Raw genomic sequence first — 24,851 nt, 5'->3', positions numbered from 1 at the left:
ATGTCAAAAATATACATACAACATATATTCAATCAAGACTTACACTCATTATAATAATTTACACTGCCGACACGGTAATAAGCCACAAAGTTTAGTCTACGATTAATTTTATTTCATCATGATGGATTGAACGTAGCATCAGAGATGGCCAGCTTTTCGTCAAAGAGAGATGCGAAAGCTAGACGCTCTCTATAAGGTATGCTTTCCATACCTTAATCATTTTGCCCCCTTTTTGGCACTGAGGCCACGACATCCATTTAAAGCTTTGGCAACCTCAGAGAGACGCGGCCGCCGTTTTCGTTCCTTTCGTATTTTTCCCTTCCGTAGCCGTGTGCGCCGGAGCAACGGGCGAAACGACGGACTGCCCTACTTTCGTTATTGCCGGAGCTATTTCGATTGGCAGATCGGATGCACACACTCTGTGTGAGTCTCGTTCACCTCAATAAACTCGTTTGGCGGCGAGAAATATATGCCGATGCAATTCCGACGCGCGCGCGCGCAATTTTGAAGCGCCGCTCGGTGACGGAATATCCGGCTTGACTCGAAACGATATCCGCGGAAAAATTTTACCTTTAAGACCTCCCTAAGAATATTTCGAAAACGAAAACGCGTTAAGATTTCGAGCTCTTTGCACGTATACACGTGTGTCAAATGTGTCGATTATCTATTTGACAGCGCAGAGCGCCATTGATCCTGAAACGGTCGTGCGACAATCACGTTGTCTCGCGCGGATTGACTTTTCGACGAAGAGCAGAAGATCTCGATGACAGTTCAGAGATTCGATCATAAAATCGGTCGGCCTCGGAGCGAAGACCGATGACCAGAAAACAACGCGATCTGTCGCCGCGCCGGTTCGTAATGGCGTGAGCGAGGGGAGAGGGAGGCAGGGAGGACGGAAAGGGAGCAAGGGAAAAAGAAGTCGAATGCTCCTTAACCACGGACGTCGGCGGCTTTGAGCGCGCGGCGATAACTCGCGAGGGGAAACGAGCCGGTGGTTATCCGCTGCTCGCGAAACAATTTAACGGCGGGTTTGCTCGGCCGGGTTAATGATAGCCCGAGCGAGGAAAGTACTCACGGCGGTGGCGACGGCGGCGGCGATGGTGGTGGCGGTGGCGGTGGCGGTGGCGGCGGGGCCCCCAATGGGTGGCACGCGGGGGTCAGGTGCTCTCGGTAGAAAGTGAACCAACCGTGCATGTACTTGGAACTCGCGAGAGAACGAGAATGTAACCAGTCGGTCCGGCTCGAGACGAGGGCAGGAGAGGAGGAGGGGTAGGGGGAGACAGGAAGAGGGTCCAACGACTGGCTCGAAACGTGTCCCACTATCGAGAAAGCACGTCCCGATGTTATTGCCGACATAAAGAGACTTTCCTGCGAATGAGACGTGTGCCGTCGGTGCGGATTCGCTCGTTCGTCGGGGAATTAAAAAATAAAAGAGGAATCTTTCTCGCGGGCCGCCGACGGCCGCGAACGCGAATTCGGATTATTCGGCCCACGGGGAGACGGATCGATGCGATTCCCTCTCGTTGGGATTACCGTTTATGGAGAGCCGCTGACGAAACTATTTCGGAAATACGAAGCGCCACGATAAATGGAAATTGGTACTAAATAATTCTTTACATAACATTGATTCCCTTTTATTCGCAGTATTCGATCGAATAATTAAAATCTATCCTATTATTAAGTATTCATTCACGATAAAATTAGTTAATTTTAGTTAATTAAATTCTCCACCATCGTACATAGATACTCAGTTAATCTAGGAAGAAACTAATAATAAAATCAGCCAATAAATTAAGCTAGAGAATATCTTTTAATATCTAAAAAAAAATAATTAACAACACAAAAAAATAATTAACAAATAATAGTCCTCTTCATAAATTTCCCGATGTTAAAAATAGCAACAACTTTACAAAGAAGTTAATATGTTTCAAAAAAAAAATTTGTCATTAATTAGTCTTTTTTTATTGAGTGAGACTATTTCAGTCATTGAATTTCAAAAATAAAAAGTTTATATTATACGCAAAATATAATCTCCGTTTAAAAGTTTACTTTTTAATTAAGATAATACATTAGCATAAACAGCTTTCATCTTGCAAAGATAACTTCGAAACACCTAACTCGGCTGACAACTACGAGATTATAAATCTCAACATAATCGAGTTATTGATGATGGGAACGGTTTCTAGATAACTCTAGAAACTCTAAACTAGGTTGTTAAATTGGAAAAGTGGATCTCTTTCCTGATACAAAGTATAATACATTAGATTTGAATCATTGTAACAACCATGACCTATTTATTGTGACATATTTTGCCTGATAAATGTAACAAGAATCCATTTCTAGCATAGTAAAAGCCACGAAAAAATGTGAAAAATTTATTAACTAATAAAATATACAAAATGCATAAAAACTGTAATTTATATATAAAAATCAAAGTACAGTAATGCGTTTAACTTTAAAAAGACTACCCGAACTTCTAAAAAAAAACAAATTAATGATAAGGTCTCTCTCAGTAAGAGAGCTTATTAACATTAAATCAATACGTGTGATAAATACATTTCTTCGCGACGCTATCAAATTTTCATTACCTGTCTTCGATAACGGATCGAGTATCTGGAAGTGTAAGCCAGCCTCCTACATAATTAGTATGTCGCAGAGTGTAGAAAGCAGCAGATACAATTTTTGCTGGAAGCAAACCTTTCAACTTAACGAACGAAGTAATTTTCGTTCCAGGTCTCGGGCGCAGGGCCGCGATAAAAAGAGCGGAACTTTGGCGGGGGAGTATACCAGAGGGAAAAACGAGTTTCCTCGTCGGAAACACTCCATGCTTTCCCACGTCCGAATCGTTCTACGAGTACGACGAAGAAACCGCCGGCTGTCCGGCTGTAAGTACCGACCGATCCGAAAATAGCATCGCGCGGTGCTGTCCATAAAAATGAAACGTAATCGATGCGCGTTGCAATGTCTCTATGCAGAATTACGAGTTACGTGATTCTGTAAGAAATGACCGTCGTCAATTATTACAATGTGCCAATATATAACTAAACTGAGACTGAAATAGCCCGTGTTACTTAACGAAGGGTAGTAGGTATAATCGAAGGACGAATATAACGGACAAACAAGGTTGGAATACATTAATCATTGATTTGCGAATACCTGAGAACTGACAAATCAGAAAAGAATGATTTATATATTCAGAATACAGTGAATATCAAATTGTCTTAAAATCAAAATCGAATATTAAATGTAATAAAATTATAGACGCCGCGTTAAGGGGATCCTGGAGTGACGGCCGAACTCCGACGGGAAAGCGCCCTCATCTAAGCGGAATTAAAAATATCGATTATTTTGATCATTCTGTCCTTATCTAACGAGATCCTACGAGATATCTGTCCTTGTCAGATTGCAACGCCATGTACACTGCGTGTTTCCATTCTGTAAAGCCAATTCGAAGAAAATTGGTCCAACTGAAATGTCGGTAATTGCCGTGACTCCAGGATCCCCTTAACAGCAGTTGAAATGCTCGTACGTTGTAGGTAATAATAAATGACTACAGTTATATTAGATAACAATAAAGTCTTCAGATCGTTGAAATATCTGTAATATTCAATGACAAGATAACTTTGTTACTTATTAGGTATTCAAAGAAGATAGTTAACTTTTGCCGTGTGAAAATAATTCAAAACTTCCTCGGGTTTACACGTGACTCATATCCGGAGGAGTACGCGTGACTTTGAAATATTAATCGATGACCTAAAACAATACGTACTAGTAACGGTACTTTCAATTACTTTCACGTCAAGCGCTTTCCTTTTCATAACGGAAACAATGACGAACTTGTTTTATAGACGTGCCATTATACTCACTGTCTCTTGTATCGAAATAACGATGACAGAGTAGAACGTCCCGAAAGTTCATAAAGTTCACTTTGACAAAAAAAAATATTTAAAAATATCACGTTCTCTTATTCAATTAACTTTTCTTTAAAGAAAAGTTGATTCGCGCGAGGTGCCTCGTCTCTTTTCACAATTTTTCATATTAAGTTAAAAATTACACGAAAATAAACTAGGGAAACGAATATGTTTCCAGCTTTACATGAAAATATGGAATTAGTTATAGTATAGAGGTGCACCACCTGCAGGCAACTTTTGCATAGCGACGATTCTTAACAAACTCATTGTCAGTTGTGTCAAGCGATAGTATAAACCTCTTTTAAAAGTTCTGAGGTCCTCAATGTTTACTTAATTTTATGAAAGCTCTCGTTTATCAACATTACGAAGGTTCGCCTTTATTTATTATTCCGTGACGTCGAAATCAAGTTCTTTTTTTTCTGAAGAAAACTCATCTTTTTAAAAAAACAGGATACTTATTTGAACGATATCTCCGCGCATGGGGGAAAACGCGTTAATGAGGACATCCAAGTGACACAAATTGTTAGAGCATGCAATTACAATTCATAACTCGTATTTGCTTTCAAAGTCGCGATCAATATCGTTTTGGCCTCTCTCTCTCTCTCTCCCTCTCCCTCTCCCTCTCCCTCTCCCTCTCCCTCTCCCTCTCCCTCTCTCCCTCTCTCCCTCTCTCTACCATGCTATTACATTTACCTATACATATATTGCTAGATATCTACATGCAACTAATACTTTTATTATCTATATTTTCCCACGAATAACACAAGGAAGTAACTTTTAAACACCAATTTATAATAAAAAAATGTCTATATCATATATTTATTGTTTCTAATAATAATCTGTTATTCTCATAAAATTTCATTATATTAAGATCATTGTGCTGACAAGACTGGCGCTCCGGTCGATTTGTGCAATCGCAGCAGGTACCATCTTCGTCATGCCCTAGTTACGGGGACCTGTTTGGGCCCGTCTCCTCGCGTGTGTATACACTGCGCGCGCCGAATAACGAATGAATCATACCGCGTACGCGAAGCGGCGGCAGTTCACTTTCTCCCTTCGGTTTCGTCCTCAATTATCACGGAGCGGGCCCTCACATGTAATTACACGAGTGAGATGGCTCGGTGGGCCGCGGGCGACCAAGTGAATAGCGGGTAACAATTTTCTTTTTCGGGGGCCCTGGGACCCCTTTCACTCGGCTCGCTGGCGCGAGACCCGGTTTCTTTTCAAGAAGGCAGCATTATTTTCGTTATACCTATGTTGTCAAACAACTAAATATGACCCTGAATATATATATATATATATATATATATATATATATATAACAAACTACACGTAATCAAATGTATCGCATAAAAAAATAAAAAGAAAAAAAGATTAGATAAAAAATTGTTAATCTTTTATATAAAAATAACTCTCACTAATAATAAAAGTTGAAATTCAATTAAAACTTCAACAGAAAGTTCAATTGAAATAAGTCGATCATATATAACATTTTCTAATAAGTTTTTTTATGTATGTGGTTTACGATTATTTTATAAATAATAAATTAAAAATATTCGAATTAAAATAGGCAATAAGAGCTGAACTTGTTGTACAGTCGATAAAATTTATTATACAAGATAGTCAAGATATATAAGTTCGGCTCTTATTGCCTATTTTTTTAATTCGAATATTTTTATATTCTGAGCCACTAAATATCAATAAATTAAAAGATTGCCTCTTATTTTAAATCTCTTGTTTATATGTATAATTTCTGTCATCAAATTAACTGATACGATGCTGAAGACTTAGTTGGCAATAAAGCATTGCGAAATATAAGTAGAAAACCGTTGGGACGGAGACAGTGCACGAAGGTACGGGGGACTCGGTGCAAGCAACTGGTCTCCGATGTTTCGCAATCCGACGTAAATCGCGAGACACAACAAAGTGGAGGAGACACCTGTAGGCGACACGCAAGTGACACGAGCACAATGGGCACACTTAGGCCAATTATGGCGCAATCGTAGTCACGTTACTTCTGGGAAGTCGTGACAACGATGCCGCCGAGAGATCCCCACTGATACAATGTGCATAAATTTGTTTCCGAGACTTCGGGCTCCCACACCGTCGAGGGCTTTGCCAAATATGTCTATATAAATCATCGTGTGTGCACTTTCGCACACCCGTGTTCGACCGACTTTGTTAGCCGATCTCGCGGAAAGCTGCGCGCAACAATGCGCGAACCCCGCCGTGTACGCCGCGTACGTTCAAAGGCAAACAAATTTGCATGTAACCTTATACGAAAGATACCCCGTTAGGGGAAGAACCGCCGTTTTTATGAGCAAGCTTTAACCCCTTCGACCTGGCCACTAAATGCCAGACCATTAATATTAAACGTTCTTAGCTCAAGTTCGTTCTTAAGCCGCCGCGAATCATGGGCTATACTCGTGTGCTATAAAAATTTATAGGACGTTTTAACGTGCGCATAAGTTCGTTCATACGAAACCTATAAAAATTACTTTATATTAAATTTTATGAATGATAAATTAAAAGATTGTCTCAAACGTTCATCGTTCTTATAGTCGTGTGTGTGCTGCCTCTTCAGATCTACCATATCTCTCTATCTGCGATATATGTATGTATATCAATTTACGTCCAAAATATATCAATTTTAATATTACTTATCCCGTAGTCGGGAAAGCGAGTTTCACAGGTTTAAGATGAGAATTATGCATCCGAAAAATATTAATATATATTATAAATATTATATAACCCATTTAATATGTATTTCAATTTTTGACTAAAATCGATAAACTCGATTATTTACTTCATCTCATGATCTCGATGTGCATCCGCGATGCCGAATTTTCGCAGAGATCCCCAATTTCCGCTTCTCAAACATGAACTACGTTTCATCATCGCGTAAAAACGAAAAATATCCCGACGGAGACAAGTGCATGTACAAGATGCGTTTGACGACGGTGAAATACAGAAATGCTCTCTGCATGATTTTCAGATAAGAGGGTGACTCCCTGTGAAACAAGAGAAAGAATAGGAAGAGGATAGATGGAGCCAAGAAAACTCAGAGGAGAGGGTGGGGACGAAGAGGATGACGAGCGGGAACATCTCGATACCGCGGAGAAGAAACGGCGGAGGAGCCGCGAAGGGGAAATGACTGGCAACGACGCACGGTGGTGTTGCGGTATCGGACAGTAAAAGTCCCGGAGAACAATGGATAAACGGAAAATGGCACTGCCGAGACCTTTCAGGCGATCGGGTAACCGGCAAAAATGCGCGCAACACAATGGATAGTATCACGCCCTCTTTCTCTCTCTTTCTAACCGCGACTCCTTCTCTACGAACGTTCGTTTTCCACGGAGCATAAACCCAAGCCCGATCGTCGTCCACCCACCCATCCGACCGTGAAAGAGAAAGAGTCGAAAGAGATTAACGTTATCTGGCGATAATTAAATATCTTTTAGAAAAAAAACTGACTTGATTATCAAAGAAATGTTTATAAAATTTGGAAGCTCGAAAAAATGCAAAGGGCCCTAAATATTTACATGGAATACTATTAGACTGGGGAGAAAGCAATCCGGATTTTTTCGTAAAAAAATATCTGTTAAGAAAAAAATCGTTACAAATTTTTTTTTTTATAACTAATTGCCGTTTGAATCTATTACCTTCTGCCACCTTTCTATATTACTTTCTGCCAGGCAGAAGTTGGATTCCGCGTCGATAAAAGGCCGACTTTAAAAGGCCGACTTTCTTGGAAAAATTGATCTTATTAAAATATCACTATTGTTTATTTTTCTTTTTTGTTTTTAAAGATCTTCTAGACTAATTACACTATAACGAAAACGTTTATAATTTTTTTTTAAATAAGTATCACTGGGTTCTGTTTTTTTTTCTTTTCGAAATAAAATTTTCTTGAGCTACTTTGAATCTTTAATGGAAATATCACAAGAATGATATTAACACGCAAGTGCTAAATTATACATAAAATTCATAGATTATGAAAGTCAGATTTAGCATTAATTTTTTTTTTAAGTTCCTCTTGGGCTGTTTTTTTGTTTTTTTTTTTTGTTTTTTTTTAGACCAACCCCTACGAACAGGCTTATTGAGCTAAGGATATACAATGAGTTGTAGGAAACTAACACACAGATACACAAATTATACGAATACTCCGAGCACTTGTAAATTAGCTGTTCTGGTGATTACTTGGATGGCGCATCTTAACCTAAGAGAATTTATTTTGAGAATGTATAGGAAAATTTTTGCACGCAAAATACATACAAACTGTATACCAATAAGACTCAAAAAATAGACTAAAATTTCGCACTTAAACCTAAGCCTAAACTTAGGCCAGTATTCATAGTCAGACCTTATATTTAAGATTGTCAAAAGTTTATCTTTAGATGCTGTACGACTCGTTTCGTGCTGGTCTACAACCTTGCTTTAAAGGATATTTAAGCTTTTAGCCGTAAGAAATTGACCAATCACAATGGAATGTGAGGAGAATACTCGATTGTGATTGGTCAATTTCTTACGGCTTAGAGCTTAAATATTCTTTAAAGCAAGGTTGTAGCTCGTTTTCTACTGGGAAAACTAGTGCAATATTGGTGCACACTGAGTGTAATTTTATTATTTATATGTGAAAATCAGTTTACATATTTTCAGTGTTTAATGTTCTACTGAGTATAATTTGACAAATTGTTGTCAGTAGAACATTAAACACTGAAAATAAGTGAACTAATTTTCACATTAGAACAATAAAATTGTACTCAATGTACACCAGTGTTGCACTAGTTTTCCCAGTAGAAAACGCTGTTAAGGCCATGGGACACAAAAAAAAACTTAAGCAGTAAGGAAATCAACAGTTTGGATTCGCTACCGCTTTCGTTATGTCTTAAGTTCTTGACTGTGGTTGGCTGATTTGCTTACTGCTTAAAGGGATCCTGCAGCCGTATGATTTACCGACATTATCGTTTTTAGATGGGTCTTTTAATTGGCTTTATAGAATTGCAAAAATCTTTTACAGAATTAAAGTCCGCACAAAAATCTAAGGTAACAAACGCGATTTTATATCAAAAACACCAAAAAATTAAAAATATTACTTATTGGGGCACATACAGCTGTCACCTGACGACAATATTTGCTTAAAACAAAAATTATGCAGTTTATGCATACATAATGTTTATCATCCTCCCTTGGGAAAACATGTAGGAATAATATCGTGCAAGTAGAAGTAAGATTCAATGCGTACAAAAAAAGATCCATCGAAATTTTATTTTAGTAATGCAAATACGGATGCAGGATGGCAAGAAGAGCAGCAACAGTAGTTGCCGGATCTTGTGAGAGATGGCGAGCAATCGAACAAGGACAGATGTCATTTCGTTAGACAAAGACAGATATAGGGAAAACAAAATTAGAAAGGTTGACATTATCGACGTCGAGGAAGTTCGCCTGTCACTGCAGGATCCCCTTAAGGTGATGCTGGAGCCGTCTGTTTTACCGGCATTTTTTGTCGGCACGTAGCGTCGTATTAATTTGACAGAATTAAAAATCCTTCTCCAGAATTGCAGTACATACATTAATGATTCAGGGGAACTCCAATTTTATATAGAAAACGAGAAAAAATTACGAAAGTACAGATTTCCTTATCCTACTTTTATCCCAATATGGCGTCTCGAGTTGCGGCGAGCTGTCAGCTCGTCACAAGATGTATTTCATATAAGAGATATACCATTGCATTGGTACGAACGCGAAAACAAGTTCCCCTGAATTGCACAACAATAAAAACATCGATAAACCCCCCAAATCAAGATTTGGAAGCGTAATATAAAAGTATGATGTCGATGTGTATCGTGCGTATGTATGCGTGCAATGTAGCGTGTTATCCTTGTCTATATCTTTTGTCTATACAAGGACAGATGTAGTCGATAACATAGAAAATGGTAATTTTGTCGGTTATACAGACGGCTCCAGCATCACCTTAAGGGGATCCTAAAGCCGTCTGTATTACCGACCGAATTCTATATCTGTCCTTGTATAGACAATGATAATAAACAAAGATAGACATGGTTATAGGTTATATTGCATTCATTACAATTAATCTTTTTTTGTAGGCTTTTATTCTTAGTTCCAATTGCACGATATTGTTCTTACATGTTGTCCCTAGGTCATGCCGGTCTAATTTTGTGGATATTTATTGTGAAATTTTTGTACAAAGCAAATATTGTCGTCACGTATACCAAAAAATATTAATTTTTTTTCGTTTTCGATATAAATTCGACCACCATGACCTAGATTTTGATGCGTACTTTAACTTTGGAGAAGGATTTTTAAATCCATAAAGCCAATAAAAAGATATGCGTTAAGAAAAAAACCGGTATTACAGACGGCTTTAGGACCACCTTAAGGCCCAGTTTCACAAGTGTCGGTTAACTTTTAACCTTAGATTAATTAAGGGGGACGTTAGAAAGAGACGAAGAGTGAGTTAATCTAAGGTTAAAAGTTAACCGACACTTGTGACACTGGGCCTAAGGGCCGATATCACAGTCTCCGATTAACGTGATCCTCCGATTAAACTCACTCTGCATCTCTTTCTAAGGCCCAGTTTCACAAGTGTCGGTTAACTTTTAATCTTAGATTAACTCACTCTTCGTCTCTTTCTAAGGGGGACGTTAGAAGGAGACGAAGAGTGAGTTAATCTAAGATTAAAAGTTAACCGACACTTGTGAAACTGGGCCTAAGGCCCAGTTCAACAGTGGCCAGTTAGCTTAACTAGTAGTTAACTCTCACTCTCTGTCTCTTTCTAACCTCAAAGGTTAGAAAGAGAAGGAGAGTGAGAGTTAACTACTAGTTAAGCTAACTGGCCACTGTTGAACTGGGCCTAACTGTCCCCCTAGAAAGAGACGAAGAGTGAGTTTAATCGGAGGATTACGTTAATCGGAGACTGTGATATCGGCCCTAAGACTTATTGCTTGAGATTTTTTGTGTGCAACGGCCTTTAGTTTCTCTTGAGCATTTAAACGAGATGGGTGGCGTCATCTATCACAAACAACGTCAAACTGTGACAGAATATAACGAATGTCACGTAGATAAAACAGTCGCTCTTTATACCGACGACTATACACGATTTCAGCGCAAATAGAAAAAAAACATTGCAAATATAAATAGAAAAGACCATTCGATATTGATTTCTTGAACACTATGTAATTATACATGCACCAACTCACGCTGGTCTAAAAACTTATTTAGTCGTCTTATCCGAACTTATGAACGATAAACAAAATAGGTTAAATCCTGTTCATAAAGAAATTTTTCTTTGAAATTCTTAATCTCTAATCATTTGGACACTCTGCTCTCTCAGTTAATATTTAATATTAATATTTATAATCATTATTGCCAAGCAGATGCATATCGCGTACCCTTTAACAAAATGACAGAAAATATGCAAATAAATTTTAAACTTAATGTTTTCGATAACTCGCTCAACAAATAAAATCTCTCCACTTACCTTGTAAGTTGTCCAACATATACGTCAGCAGCTTGTTCGTCCCCACAGGCTCTCCATTCCCGTACAACGTCATCACATCCTTGCTGAGCGGATTTCCTTGAAGTCCGAGCACTTGTAACTGGAACAACTTTCCTAGTTCGTACGGTAACACGCGAAGGTAGTTTTGGTTCAATAACAACTCCCTGGAACAATACAACAGATTTCACGTTAAAAAAAAGAACTACCGAGTTTGTTGTAAAAGTGAACGTTTCTTTGTTTACTTGTGTCTGTTCTGGCATACCTGAGGTAGATGAGCTCCCCCAGTTCAGCAGGCAGACTGCGCAGCTTGTTGCTACTGAGATCCAGAATACGCAGGTTGACAAGACGGCCAATCTCAGACGGCACTCTCTGCAGGCTATTATCGTTCAGATACAAAGCTGTTAGATGAGTCATCTGCCACAAATTGGGGCTCAAGTTCCTTATACTGCCTGTTATCTCCAACTCCGACCAATGAGATTTCTTCCCCGATTGATAGTCCTCAGGACACATGAGTGTATACATACGACGCGGGTTGGAGTTCTCATATTTGTCCTTGTGATTGCGGGACATGTTATAATATTCTACAAAAGAAAATAAAAGATTCTTTTTAAAATAAGAACATCATGTATTTGTGATCTTTCGTAGTTTAAATAACATTATAGCATATATCTCTCAGATATAATTCCTTGCACAGTAAAAAGGTAAAGGAAATCATTTTATATAGTTATAAGAATCAGCTTATTAACTATTAAAATTTGAATAGTTAACAACAGACAATGATTCTTATATTACTTGATACTACTTATCAGGTACATGTAGACTATATTGCTTTTGAGAAATTGAAAAGGAAAAGACATATGTATTTGAGAGACACACACACACACAACAGGATTGACATGAGATTAATACTGGTGATAAGTCAGTCAAGTAGATAGAACAATTTTACATCCCAGTCTGCAGAAAAGAGAACAGAAAATGCAGATGCTTGTGACTCTACCAGGTGTCGAGCACGAAGAAGTCTCTTAAACTTCCAAAGTTAACGCGGACGAACAATGTTAATCGCGAGACGACAGATTTCATCTGATTCCATACTAGAGAGACACACCAGGTACAAGTCCATAACCTATGACAGCGAAATGAGGTTTTTGCAGGCCACGCGGGCCGAATACGCCAGAAGCTCGCCGATCTCGACGCGAAACACAACGCCGGACCGCTCAAAGGTGGTCGGGCCGCGCGTGAACATGAATTTCACCAGGTGGTGGCGAGTTTTTTCAGCGTCAACCACTGGTCCTGCCCAAGAAGGCCCATACGCTCGCGGAGACGGGCTGACGCGTTCGTCTGATTTCCACGTACGGGACGCAGCGCCGACCGCCGAGAACGGCGTCCCGCGTGCACGACGATCGTTACGTACCTTCATCTACCCCTTCAGCACAAACGAGACGCGCGGAAAGTTGTTACCGAGTGAAAATTTTCGCGTAAACAAAACTACCTTGACAAACACGAATCCTCCATTTATCAACTGCACCGATCGTGCGCCAAACGGAGCTGCCTGATTGGCCGAAACTTCCCGAAGCAGCCGACGCGACGTCGTACCGAGAGCGCAGGACACGCAAGTGTCACAAGCGCACGTCGATAGGGAATATTATCTGGGCAGCGATCGCGTAACTTTTTCCCTAGAGCGGAAACGTGAAAATTAAAGGGTCGGAGTCACGGTGAAGACGTCTGTCGGGTTGGGTTAGCTGCGAGTCCGTATTTTATTTATTATAAATTTTTAAGAGCAAAAATGCAAAATCGGGCTCTGTAGCTGACTGCATTATTATATAAAGAGTATATAAAAAAAAAATTCACGAATCTATGTAACTTATTTTATGAGAAATCTTGTTATTACGAATCCGTAATTCCGGCCGGCCGACATGTCGAATCCCCTTAAGGGGATGCTGGAGCCGTCTGTATTACCGGCATTTTGTTGTCGGCACGTAGCGTCGTTAATATTTGACAGAATTAAAAATCCTTCTCCAGAATTGCAGTACATACATTAATGATTCAGGGGAACTCCGATTTTATATAGAAAACAAGAAAAAATTACGGAAGTACAGATTTCCTTATCTACTTTTATCCCAATATAGCGTCTCGAATTGGCTGAACAGAATGGAAAATCCTTTTACACGATTAAAGTACGCACAAAAATGTAGAGGGCTGTACATGATTTTTTGATAAACTAAAAAAAAATTTTATTTTTATAAATATTGTCTTCACTTGACGACAATATTTGCTTTATACAAAAATTCTGCAGTTTTTCTATAGAAAATAGTGATGCAGCCCTCTACAAAAAACTGTCAGGAATAATATCGTGCAATTAGAAGTAAGATTTGAAGCCTAAAAAAAAAGATATTACTTAGACCAGTGGAAGATGCAAGGTTAGGTGCTATCCTTGTCTATATCCTTGTCTATACAAGGACAGATATAGTCGGTGAGCACTTCTTTATCGACGCTGATCGAGTTCGCCTGCGGCTCCAGCATCCCCTTGGGGATCCTGCAGCCGTATGATTTACCGACATTATCGTTTTCACATAAATCTTTTAATTGGCTTTATAGAATTGCAAAAATCTTTTACAGAATTAAAGTACGCACAAAAATCTAGGCTAGCAAACGCGATTTTATATAAAAAACACCAAAAAATTAAAAATGTTACTTATTTGGGCACATACAGCTGTCACCTGACGACAATATTTGGTTAAAACAAAAATTCTGCAGTTTATACATACATAATGTTTGTCTCCTATCCTTAGGAAAACATGTAGGAATAATATCGTGCAAGTAGAAGTAAGATTCAATGCGTACAATAAAAGAAAAATGTGAATTTTATTTTAGTACTGCAAATACGGATGCAGAATGACAAGAAGAGCAGCAACAGTAGTTGCCGGATCTTGCGAAAGATGGCGAGCAATCGAAAAAAGGACAGATGTCATTTCGTTAGACAAAGACAGATATAGGGAAAACAAAATTAGAAAGGTTGACATTATCGACATTGAGGAAGTTCGCTTGTCACTGCAGGATCCCCTTAAGGCCATTGCACGTAAGGGCCCAGCCAGCGACCTCTACAGTAATGAAACTTACGATACATGAAAAAAATCTGCTTAATTTGCTCCTTCATAATATACATTTTTCATATTTTGCTCCATTTTACTTTTTTCTATAAATAAATGATAAAGTTAATAACAATGTAAACGTTAATATAAGCGAAAATCATTAGAATTTGTAGATTCGCAAGGTAGAGAAAAATTGCTCCCTTTTCGTTTGAATTTGCTCCACCTTTACAAACTAATTATCTACAGTATTTATTAAGAAAAACGTAAATAATTGCTTTATGCAGTTTGGAGGTTATCAAGAACTTGTGCGCATGCGCAGTATTTAGCGCCTGCGCAACAGAAATCGAGCGCGCCATTTTTTAAATTATTCATTTTTCTTTAATTTGCTTTATACAGTTTGCGGGATATCAATCATTAGAATTTGTACATTCTCAAGGCACAGACAATTTGCTCCATTCTTGTTTCAATTTGCTCCACCTTTAAAAACTAATTATCTACAGTATTTATTAAGAAATAAATAAAAATTATTGCTTTATGCATTTTGCGGAATATCAAGAAATTGTGCCCATGCGCAAAAGTATTGGCTGCGTTCAGCAAAAGTCAGCGCTTAGTAAGCGCTTTGGGCTGATTGGATTAAATTTGTAGATCCAGAAGAATAGTCCTATCTCAATTAAGATGTAAAAAGGTTTGTTCGCGTCACATGCCCCACCATGCTCCTACTCACACCAACGCACTCCAAAAACTCATCTGCTCCAATCACAACCTTTTACACGTGATCCAAGTGCTCTCTGGTGTATATTGGAGTATGCGACGCGAACAAACCTAAAGTCTAAGTCCGTATCTACAATAGCTGTAGATAATTAGTTTTTAAAGGTGGAGCAAATTGAAACAAGAATGGAGCAAATTGTCTATGCCTTGAGAATGTACAATTCTAATGATTGATATCCCGCAAAATGCATAAAACGATAATTTTTAATTTTTTTCTTAATAAATACTGTAGATAATTAGTTTTCAAAGGTGGAGCAAATTGAAACAAGAATGGAGCAATTTGTCTGTGCCTTGAGAATGTACAAAGTCTAATGGATTGATAATTTTGATATCTCAAACTGTATAAAGCAAATTAAAGAAAAATGAATAATTCAAAAAATGGCGCGCTCGATTTCTGTTGCGCAGGCGCTAAATACTGCGCATGCGCACAATTTCTTGATAACCTCCAAACTGCATAAAGCAATTATTTACGTTTTTCTTAATAAATACTGTAAATAATTAGTTTGTAAAAGTGGAGCAAATTCAAACGAAAAGGGAGCAATTTTTCTGTACCTTGCAAATCTACAAATTCTAATGATTTTCGCTTATATTAACGTTTACATTGAAATTGTTATTAACTTTATCATTCATTTATAAAAAAAAAGTAAAATGGAGCAAATTATGAAAAATGCATATTATGGAGCAAATTAAGCAGATTTTTTTCATGTATTGTAAGTTTCATTGCTGTAGAGGTCGCTGGCTGAGAGCTTATGGGTCCCCGAGGTAAAAATGCGAAAAGTGAGAGAATTTACTAGAGTATCTACGATTTCATTGGTCGAAATCTAGTAAATCTGTTAACTTTTTACGAGGTAAAAATGCGAAAAGTGAGAGAGTTTACTAGAGTATCTACGATTTCATTGGTCGAAATCTAGTAAATCGGCTCACTTTTCGCATTTTCACCTCGTGAAAAGATACGTAGACCCCCAGGGCACATAGAAAAACTTAAGCAGTAATGCTGAGTCTACAATGCGAGTCGTGGGTCGTGGATCGTAGGAAATTGACCAATCACATTCGAATTTGAGGAGAATAATCGACTGTGATTGGTCAATTTCTTGCGACTCCCGACTTGCGACTGCTTGCGACTCGCATTGTAGACCCCGCATAAAACTTAAGCAGTAATGCTGGATCTATAATAATGTAAGTCGCAAAGTCGTGAGTCGCAAGAATTGACCAATCACAGTCTATTATTCTCCTCAAATTCGACTGTGATTGGTCAATTCTTGCAGCTCACGACTTTGCGACTCGCATTGTAGACCCAGCATAAGGCAGAGAAAAACGTAGTCGTAAGGCCAATCACAGTCGAATTTGAGGAGAATAATCGCCTTGGTACCTCAATTACGAAGAAAAAGAAGTAATCGGGTTTTTTAATGGATCTAGCACGTGCACGGTGCACCAACGGTGCACAGTTCTTGCAGAAATGTCGAGTACCGTTTTTATGCTTGCCATAAAATTCATTGTTATATTTCAATAGCGTATTAGTCGGTTACAATCAAAATTTTTTCAATTACTTCCGAGATTTATCTAAGAAATATTCAGGAGTCATGTCAGACGGCATCACTGAGAGGAAGAACAATTCGTTCGAAGGTGAATAACCAACGATTCTTTTTTAATTATGAAGGAGAGGGGCTTTCTCACCAATTTGGCTAAAACTTCACAATTTTGTGTATTTTGGTGCGTAAAACATGAATCTATAAGTTAAAATTGTCGCTCTCAATTAGGAAAAAAGTTATTAAGTACAAAATTGATAATTTCGTGGTTAGGATGTCTGTCATTTATTATACTTTGTATTTATAGACTAGAAGAGTTGTTCCAACTATTTTCTGCTTTAACAAAAAACATAAATTATTATTTTCTTTGGAAAATATGGAAAGTTGCAGTTTTGTTGTACTGAATATGCCACAATATATTGAATTAAATGGTTAAAAAAGATAATAGAAATAGAGTTATCATGCTTTTTTTAAAGCAGAAAATAATTGGCATATTGGAAAGTCTATAAATACAAAGTATAATAAATGACAGACATCTTAACCACCCAACTGTCAACTTTAGTACTTAATAACTTTTTTCCTAATTGAGAGCGACAATTTTAATTTATAGATTCATGTTTTACGCATCAAAATACATAAAATTGTAAAGTTTCAGCCAAATTGGTGAGAAACCTCTTCTTCTTCATAATTACCATTCTTTGAAACCAGCAATTATCTCAGTCAATTACCAAAAATATATTATGATTTTTATGATAACGAAGTGAGTATTAATTATGACAGTTGTATGTTATAGATTTTTACAAAACCGACAACTTTGATGATAGCGAGTTGCAGGCTCGATTGTATGAAGGAATCTACTATGATTTCTCGATTCAAACTGATTCGGACATTGAAGGTGATTCAAGAATCACAGATGCTCCAAGGATGATTCAACTTGATAGCATGACCACTGAGACGAATGTTAAATCAGACAGGCTGCAACACGAATCTGAAGAGCAACCTTTGGCATCTAAAACCGCTGGAGGTAAAGCTAGTAAAACTAAGAAGTCGAAAATATTAATAGAATGTTATGATTAGAATACTTTAAAAAAGAATTCCATTGAATTGCAGAACAATTGATTTGCAATAATACGTATATACGATATTCAGCAGATTCTCAGACGATGCCCTCTACAGATCGGACAGAATTTACTCAAGTCAATACATTGGCTGGTAGAGAGATGAATCCTTCGGCACATGGATGTGACAATGGAAGCCCAGAAGATCTTCCAGTTACACAAGGAAAGGAAAACAAAGAAAATTCTTCTAAAAACTATAACTCTTCCAAATATGCGAAAAATGAACATCAAGAAAGCTCTGAGAAAGACCATAATGATACAGCATATTCAAAGTACAATGTTGTTTCGAAATGTGTGAAGAAACAGAGGCTTTTAGCCAAACAAACCGATAAAGATGAAGACAATTCCGACTCTGAAGAATCCATATGTGAAGTACCTATTCCACCAAAACCGGAACCGCCGCTCATAGATTTGCAAGATTCTGATGAAGAAACCAATACAAGTTCAGGGATAGATTTGATTTTGAAAAAATGGAAGAACATTGCTTCGACAAAAACAAATTCAAGAAGTACTTCAAATCATGAATTAGAAGTCATAGAAATATTAAGTGGTCGTCAGAATACATCTTTCAAAAGTAAGAATACCAATACAATAAATCCCAATAAAAGTATCCAAACATCAACTTGTGTGCAAGAAGTTACAGAAGATATTGTTTTGAATTGTACAGCAATTCAGAGAGGCGCTAAAAGTGTAAGTGAAATTAAGCAGTTGTCCAAAAGTACCGTGGCAAATCAAGGAAGTAAATCGATTGAGGATAAAAATCAAAACTGCAAGAAAAAATCACCGCAGAATAAGTTGAAAGGAAATAACGAAAATAATGCTAATCTTCAACAAGAAATGTCTGTAATATCAGGAAAAAAATCACAAATAAGGATGCAACAAAATATTGACAAAAGTAATGTATACAATGTTAGGCATACAGATCAAGACAATACAAACTATGGATTGCGTGACTTGGAACTGGAGTCATGTAATCCAGCAATAGACGGGAAGAGACAATGCAATAACGAGGTTGACAGCCATCCTAAACAAAAGCGACAGTGCACGATACAGCAGAATAACGAAGACGTTATGCCGCAAGATAACAATGGTGGAAAAAAAAAGAACGCAACGTGTAACGAGTCAATGTCGGAGGAGATGAGACATTACTACAACTCGAGTCATGGCCAAGAGAATTTTGACGTTGGAAAGTTACAGCAAGGGATGTCGAAAGATCCACGAATGTGGGCGATCCTGGATGAAGACTTAATGCCGTGTCCCTCTAGCAGACGTAGATTTTGGAACGTCAAATGCACTAATTGCCATCAGGAGGGTCACCAGCGCTATGATTGTTTATCACCACGTAGAATATCGTGTTGCTACATGTGCGGTATGAAGGGCCACATGGAGTTTCGATGCCCGCAGAAGATGTGCCTGACATGTGGTAAGCAGCAGAACACATTTCGTAACACGTGTGAATATTGTCGCGTTCTATACTGTACTATGTGTAATTCGGTAGGACATGAACAAGAGCAATGTCCTGATCTTTGGCGACGATACCATCAGACGATCGACATGAATAGTGCACCGCAGGATCCGGGTAACGCGATGAAGCCATCGAGATTGTTGTATTGCTGTAATTGTGCCAAGCGCGGTCATGAATCATCCACATGCAGAGAATATCGATGGTCTGAGAACTTTCCTACTCCAGCTGTCGTCACAAATTATACAGACGGGCCCACATATGTCCCATGCGCGCCAAGTTCCTCTGGATCTAATCCCGAAACTGATTTCTTGCCGTCTGGCGCGACAGGAAGCAAAACATTGATTCCACCAAATTCTACTAATATACAACATGCAAGGACCGAAGACGTGGAACCTTCTGCCAATAGAGACACGTTATCATCACGTATTAATTTTTATATTCTACCAAAAGAAGCTGTGGACATTTCACAAATGGAAGAAAATTCTTCCCCCGCGGTAATTAATATTTGGCCCATAAGAACGAAGTTCAGACAAACCAAAGTAAATAACGTAAAATTTATTGACATTATATATTCCTATGGTCATTTTCGCAACAGAAATCACCAGGACGCGCGGATGATTTTGAAAAATCTTAGTATGTATTTTTGTAACAGAAAACCTATGTTAAAGAGTTTAATAAACCGCAAGGTTGCTCCGGTTTTTCTTAACACATTGCTTGAGAAACCAATAGAGTTTGAAGTGAAGATAGGCTTTACCAACCGTCGGACTCTACAATTACACTTACTAGGAATGAAAGAATATATAGAGGAGTTGTATGATTTGTTGAGGTATTGGCTTAACCTCCGAGATGATGAGAAAGATTATGGGATAGACGTGACTACTCCACCTATAAATCCTATAAAGATGTTTAACTTCCTGAATTCAAGAATGCCGCAACTCGAGAAAATGCGTTTCACATGTTATGCTGAACATATAGGAGGAATGAATGATCCGCGATGGATTTATAGTTGTATAAACAATGAGAAAATTAAGTTGGTACAACACGAAAAGAATATGAAAATATATAATCAGTCGCGAAAAAAGTTGTGGCGATTGCAAACCAGGCTTCTGATGATTGCCAATACGGCGGAATCTAAATCAAATAGTTTAGTACGTATGTTTCAACGTATGATGAGGAAATTCGAATCGGATCGACATCTGATGGGCGAAAGACTTGACACTTCCACTCATCTTAGACTTATTCTGCTTTACAATCAGCTATTTGTACCTCACACATCGCAGAGCGTACAGAAGATGTTACGTCGCATTAAGTTGGAGGAAAAGAAGAAGAATAAGAAAAATTCACAGCAGATGCAGCAGGAGATAACGGTACGTGACCAAGGAAACGTTGTGTACAATGTATATTCCTCATCCACGGCATCTTACGTCCCACAGAACATCAACTTCGAAAATTATTCCGCAATTAATCAACAGAATAACGAAATGTTAGTGGAGGGACAAAATATGAACAATATTACGCTTGAGGCGAGCAAAACAACGGATCGCAATTGCGATGAGATAACAATATATTCTCCTACGCAGGATTCTAAGATTATTATGCCCTTAAATATCGAGCCCGTGTCGCTTAAAGATTATGAAAAAAACGAAAGTCAATTATCAACAAGCGAAGTAAACATCGAACCTAATCTATTCGAAAATAAACGGAACATAAATGTGAATAACATGGTACACATACCATGTTTGACGAAAAAACACAAAAAGAGATTAAAAGAATTAAAAATTAAAACAAACATAGAGAATAGTATAGCTACAGCGGTAGGCCTTATAAGAAAGGCTCGTGCTTTTAAAGTACCACATATGATGAATGCAGCAGACGAAATGCAAAGACGGATTAGGAATCAGACAATTAGGCCCAAGCATATCAAGACGTTGTCTAAATTGGTTCTGATAGAGGAGAAATATCAAAAAGAGGTAAATGTATATTGCAAAAATTTGTAAAAGTAGTTTCTAAAAATTAATTACACGCTCGTTCAGTAATACGATGATATCACCATCTGACATGCATCCGTATAATGTACGAAATGGTTTGGGAAGATATTCTGTACATTTTAATTGCATATGGAAAAATGTTTGTGTTGAACGATATCAAACGACCTGACAAATATATAATATATTTGATAGAGGACAGAATATATATTATGGCAAAACTTGTAAAATATTTTACAAGTACACACAAAATTTAACCATATATATTATACTCCTTGCTATGTGAATCATTCTCGATGATTGTAAAACAATATTTTGAAATATTATTTGTTTTATGTTACATGCTACAATAAAATAAGTCAATTATTTTTTTTGTAATGCTATATTTTTGGACAAATTATTAAAGAATTCTGCCAATTTATGCTTACTTTATTATATTCATTAGCATAACAATGAAAAGTATACCTTAAAATATTTATTTTGTAGCATTTTTGTCACATCTTAAATAATTAATATTAATAATAATTAATGAATGAAGATTTTATCTTGGTTTTAAAAATTATATATGTCAAAATAATTAGAGTTGAATGTTCTAATGTTTTAACACGCTTATTATTAAACATTTTACTATTGTATTTATATAGCTATCTTGGCAATATAAAATTTGACAATTTAAAATTTCAGACTGTTCAAATTGCATATTTTACTTGGTACTTCTACTTTTTAAATTATTATTGTTATAATTTAATGCGCTAAATGAGTGATATAAAGATGTATACTATATGAAAATTGTTAGTTACATTTGAAAAAAATTCATGAATCATTTAGATACAAATCAATGTTATAAACAACAAATGTTATAGAAAGTTCCAAATTGTAGTTAGTGTTACGGTTTGTACAGAATTCTTAAATAATGTATGCAATTTAGTGTATGTGTAACATCACTCTAGTAATCACGTTCACAACCAAAGTTCGGTTTTGTTTCAATCGAATCCAACATGACACACAAGAGATAAATGTCCTTAGTCTGATTGTTATTTCTTCATTGGCGGTGGGCCGACCATCGGAGGCGGCGGTCCGTTCATCGGTGGTCTCATGTGTCCCATAGGACCTATAGGGCCCATCATAGGACCCATCGGCCCCATCGGTCCCATCATAGGTGGTCTCATGCCCATCATAGGAGGTGGCATCGGTCCGTGCGGTCCCATCATCATCGGACCTCCTGGCCCCATCGGACCAGCTGGATGCATACCCGGCGGTGGCATCATTCCCGGAGGTCCCTGTGGCGGTACTCCGGATCTTGAGCCAAGGTTGGAGCCGAGGTTCGGCGGCGGTGGTATCGCCGCGCCCTTGTTGGCCGCAAAAGGGTTGGAGGCAATCTTACCGGCCTTGAAAGCGGCCGTCGTCGCGTCGATCAAATGCTGGGCCTGTTCCTCCATCCATTTCTGGTAGAAATACTTTACGTTATCCTTGTGCTTACGACCCTGGCAATGGGTCTTCCGTACGCTCGGCGAGTCATGTGTTAAATAAGTGTCACAGTAGTCGCAATAGTATTTCGGCATCGATGCGCCTATCGATAAATTGCGCTGAGCTGCTAAATCAATTCAACCTTCCGAATTTTTCTCGATTTAAATTGCAATTGCTGAGAGAGAAAGACTAGCCAACAATAACTAGAAACTTCTAGGTTATGTGCAATATATGGTTATGTATCGACAGCAGCCTTGTGACTCATCAGTAGTGTAGGTGTAGAGTGTGTAGTGTAGACGGGTAACAATCATACCACATATATATACTGTGATCATACTGAAGTTAGCTTTCAATCTTACCAACCTAAAGGCTGATTTATAGAGGCCGTAACCGTTGATTTAAGCCGTAATCTTTAAGAAATTGACCAATCACAGTTGAATGTGAGAAGAACAATCGACTGTGATTGGTCAATTTCTTAAAGATTACGGCTTAAATTAACGGTTACGGCCTCTATAAATCAGCCTTAAAACAACTTAAAATCGTGCAGTGTAGACGGATGACCGTAGTCGGATGAGCCACAAGTAGGCCAATAAGCATCTTATGTAAATCAATATGGCGACTTTATGCTGGATACTCATAAATCCTGATATTCTCATCCATCTAAAGCCCGGTGTCCACGATGCAAGAACTGTGTCCAAGTTTCGGTTTAAGCCAATAAAACTGCTACTTTTCTGTAAGAGCTGCAAGTTGATTGGCTTAAACCGAAACTTGGACACAGTTCTTGCATCGTGGACACCGGGCTTAATGAAATATGACATAGCATCTCGATGTCATTCTTAAAAACGACTTTAAAGCGGTATTTAAGGCCGGTATTCATAACCGGATCTTATTTCAAGACCGTCTTAAGTAATGTCTTAAGATGCTAATACGGCTCTGTGATGGTTTACAATATCTTAAGATTGTACTTAAGACGGTCTTAAATATAAGGTCTGACTATTACTACGTTTACGCGAGCGTTAGAGCCACCGCACAAGACTCTAGTATGGTCACGTAGCGTAACGTAACGTGAGTCAACGCACAAGAAACGTATCGGTAAGAGCCTCCGCATAAGCTCTCGCATTGTAACGTAACGTAGATCAACGCACAAGAAACGTATAACGCCATAACGGCCGTAACCAATATGTTTCTTGTGCGTTGGCTCACGTTACGTTACGCTACGTGACCATACGGAGAGTCTTGTGCGGTGGCTCTTACTTCTATAGTAACTTACGATAATTCACTCGTTTACGCGGAGTAAGGGCCTTGGCACATAGAAAAACTTAAGCAGTAAGAAATCAACGGTATAGCGGGAAACACAGACTTTTGCAAAACGCATAATACGTAAGCATAAGAAAATTGATTGGTCTTATGCACATGTGTATGGACCAATCAATTTTCTTATGCTTACGCATTAGAGCTCGGGCACATAGAAAAACTTAAGCAGTAAGACGTAAGCAGTGAGGAAATCAACGGTTTTGATTCGCTACTGCTTACATTATGTCTTAAGTTCTTGATTGTGATTGGTTGATTTGCTTACTGTTAACGTTTTACTGTTTAAGTTTTTCTATGTGCCCGGGCCTTTATGCGTTGTGCAGAAGTGTGTGCTTTCCGCTTATAGATTCGTTACCGCTTAGGGCCGTGCCTTAAGTTTTTGACTGTGATTGGCTGATTTGTTTACTGCTTGAGTTTTACTGCTTAAGTTTTTCTATGTGCCACGGCCTTAAGGCTACCGTCAACGTGACGCTACAAATGCTTCGAAGCATTTCTCTTCTCTTTTCTTTCAATGAAGAAAGAAGGAGAAAAAGAACGCTCCAAAGCATTTGTAGCGTCACGTTGACCGTAGCCTAAATTATCGTAAGTTACTACAAAATCCCGTTTACGCGAAGGAAAATCCCGTTTACGCGAAGGAATTATCGTAAGTTACTACAGAAGTAACGCTCGCGTAAACGTAGTATATGGCCGGT

General features: G+C 38.1%; 3 protein-coding genes across 12 annotated transcripts in view; 1 reads left to right on the top strand and 2 right to left on the bottom strand.

The window, feature by feature from the left end:
* The window catches only part of LOC139776724 (CCR4-NOT transcription complex subunit 6), a 314,159-nt gene extending 301,171 nt beyond the window's left edge, over window positions 1–12,988 (bottom strand). For all 6 annotated transcript variants that reach the window (XM_071713605.1, XM_071713609.1, XM_071713606.1 and 3 more), the window contains exons 1-3: window positions 12,842–12,988; window positions 11,693–12,011; window positions 11,413–11,594 (exon numbers count right to left, since the gene is read on the bottom strand). In XM_071713605.1, the coding sequence (XP_071569706.1) occupies window positions 11,413–11,594; window positions 11,693–12,000 (490 nt within the window). In that variant the 5' untranslated portion in view covers window positions 12,001–12,011; window positions 12,842–12,988. The remainder of the gene's footprint in view (window positions 1–11,412; window positions 11,595–11,692; window positions 12,012–12,841) is intronic.
* Window positions 12,989–16,598: 3,610 nt separating this feature from the next.
* On the top strand, window positions 16,599–21,798 carry LOC139776733 (uncharacterized). Of its 5 annotated transcripts, XM_071713629.1 has the most exons (4): window positions 16,600–16,910; window positions 17,607–17,837; window positions 17,924–19,354; window positions 19,430–21,798. In XM_071713629.1, exons 1-4 carry the CDS (start codon window positions 16,868–16,870, stop codon window positions 21,391–21,393), a joined length of 3,669 nt encoding a protein of 1,222 aa, XP_071569730.1. In that variant the 5' UTR covers window positions 16,600–16,867; the 3' UTR covers window positions 21,394–21,798. The 5 variants fall into 5 exon arrangements, with proteins under 5 accessions (XP_071569727.1, XP_071569730.1, XP_071569729.1 ...); XM_071713626.1 differs by having other exon boundaries at window positions 16,599–16,910; window positions 17,924–21,798; XM_071713628.1 differs by having other exon boundaries at window positions 17,966–21,798.
* Window positions 21,551–23,133, bottom strand: Snrnp-u1-c (small ribonucleoprotein particle U1 subunit C). The gene has a single exon (XM_071713632.1). It carries the CDS (start codon window positions 22,941–22,943, stop codon window positions 22,416–22,418), a length of 528 nt encoding a protein of 175 aa, XP_071569733.1. The 5' UTR covers window positions 22,944–23,133; the 3' UTR covers window positions 21,551–22,415.
* Window positions 23,134–24,851: the final 1,718 nt, after the last annotated feature.

This window comes from Temnothorax nylanderi, unplaced genomic scaffold, assembly GCF_030848795.1.
Source record: "Temnothorax nylanderi isolate EJ_2023f unplaced genomic scaffold, tnyl_v1.0 TNYL_tig0126_pilon, whole genome shotgun sequence".
NCBI lineage: Eukaryota > Metazoa > Arthropoda > Insecta > Hymenoptera > Formicidae > Temnothorax > Temnothorax nylanderi.
The sequence above is the reverse complement of the archived record's forward strand: the minus strand, read 5'-3'. Positions and strand labels throughout refer to the sequence as shown.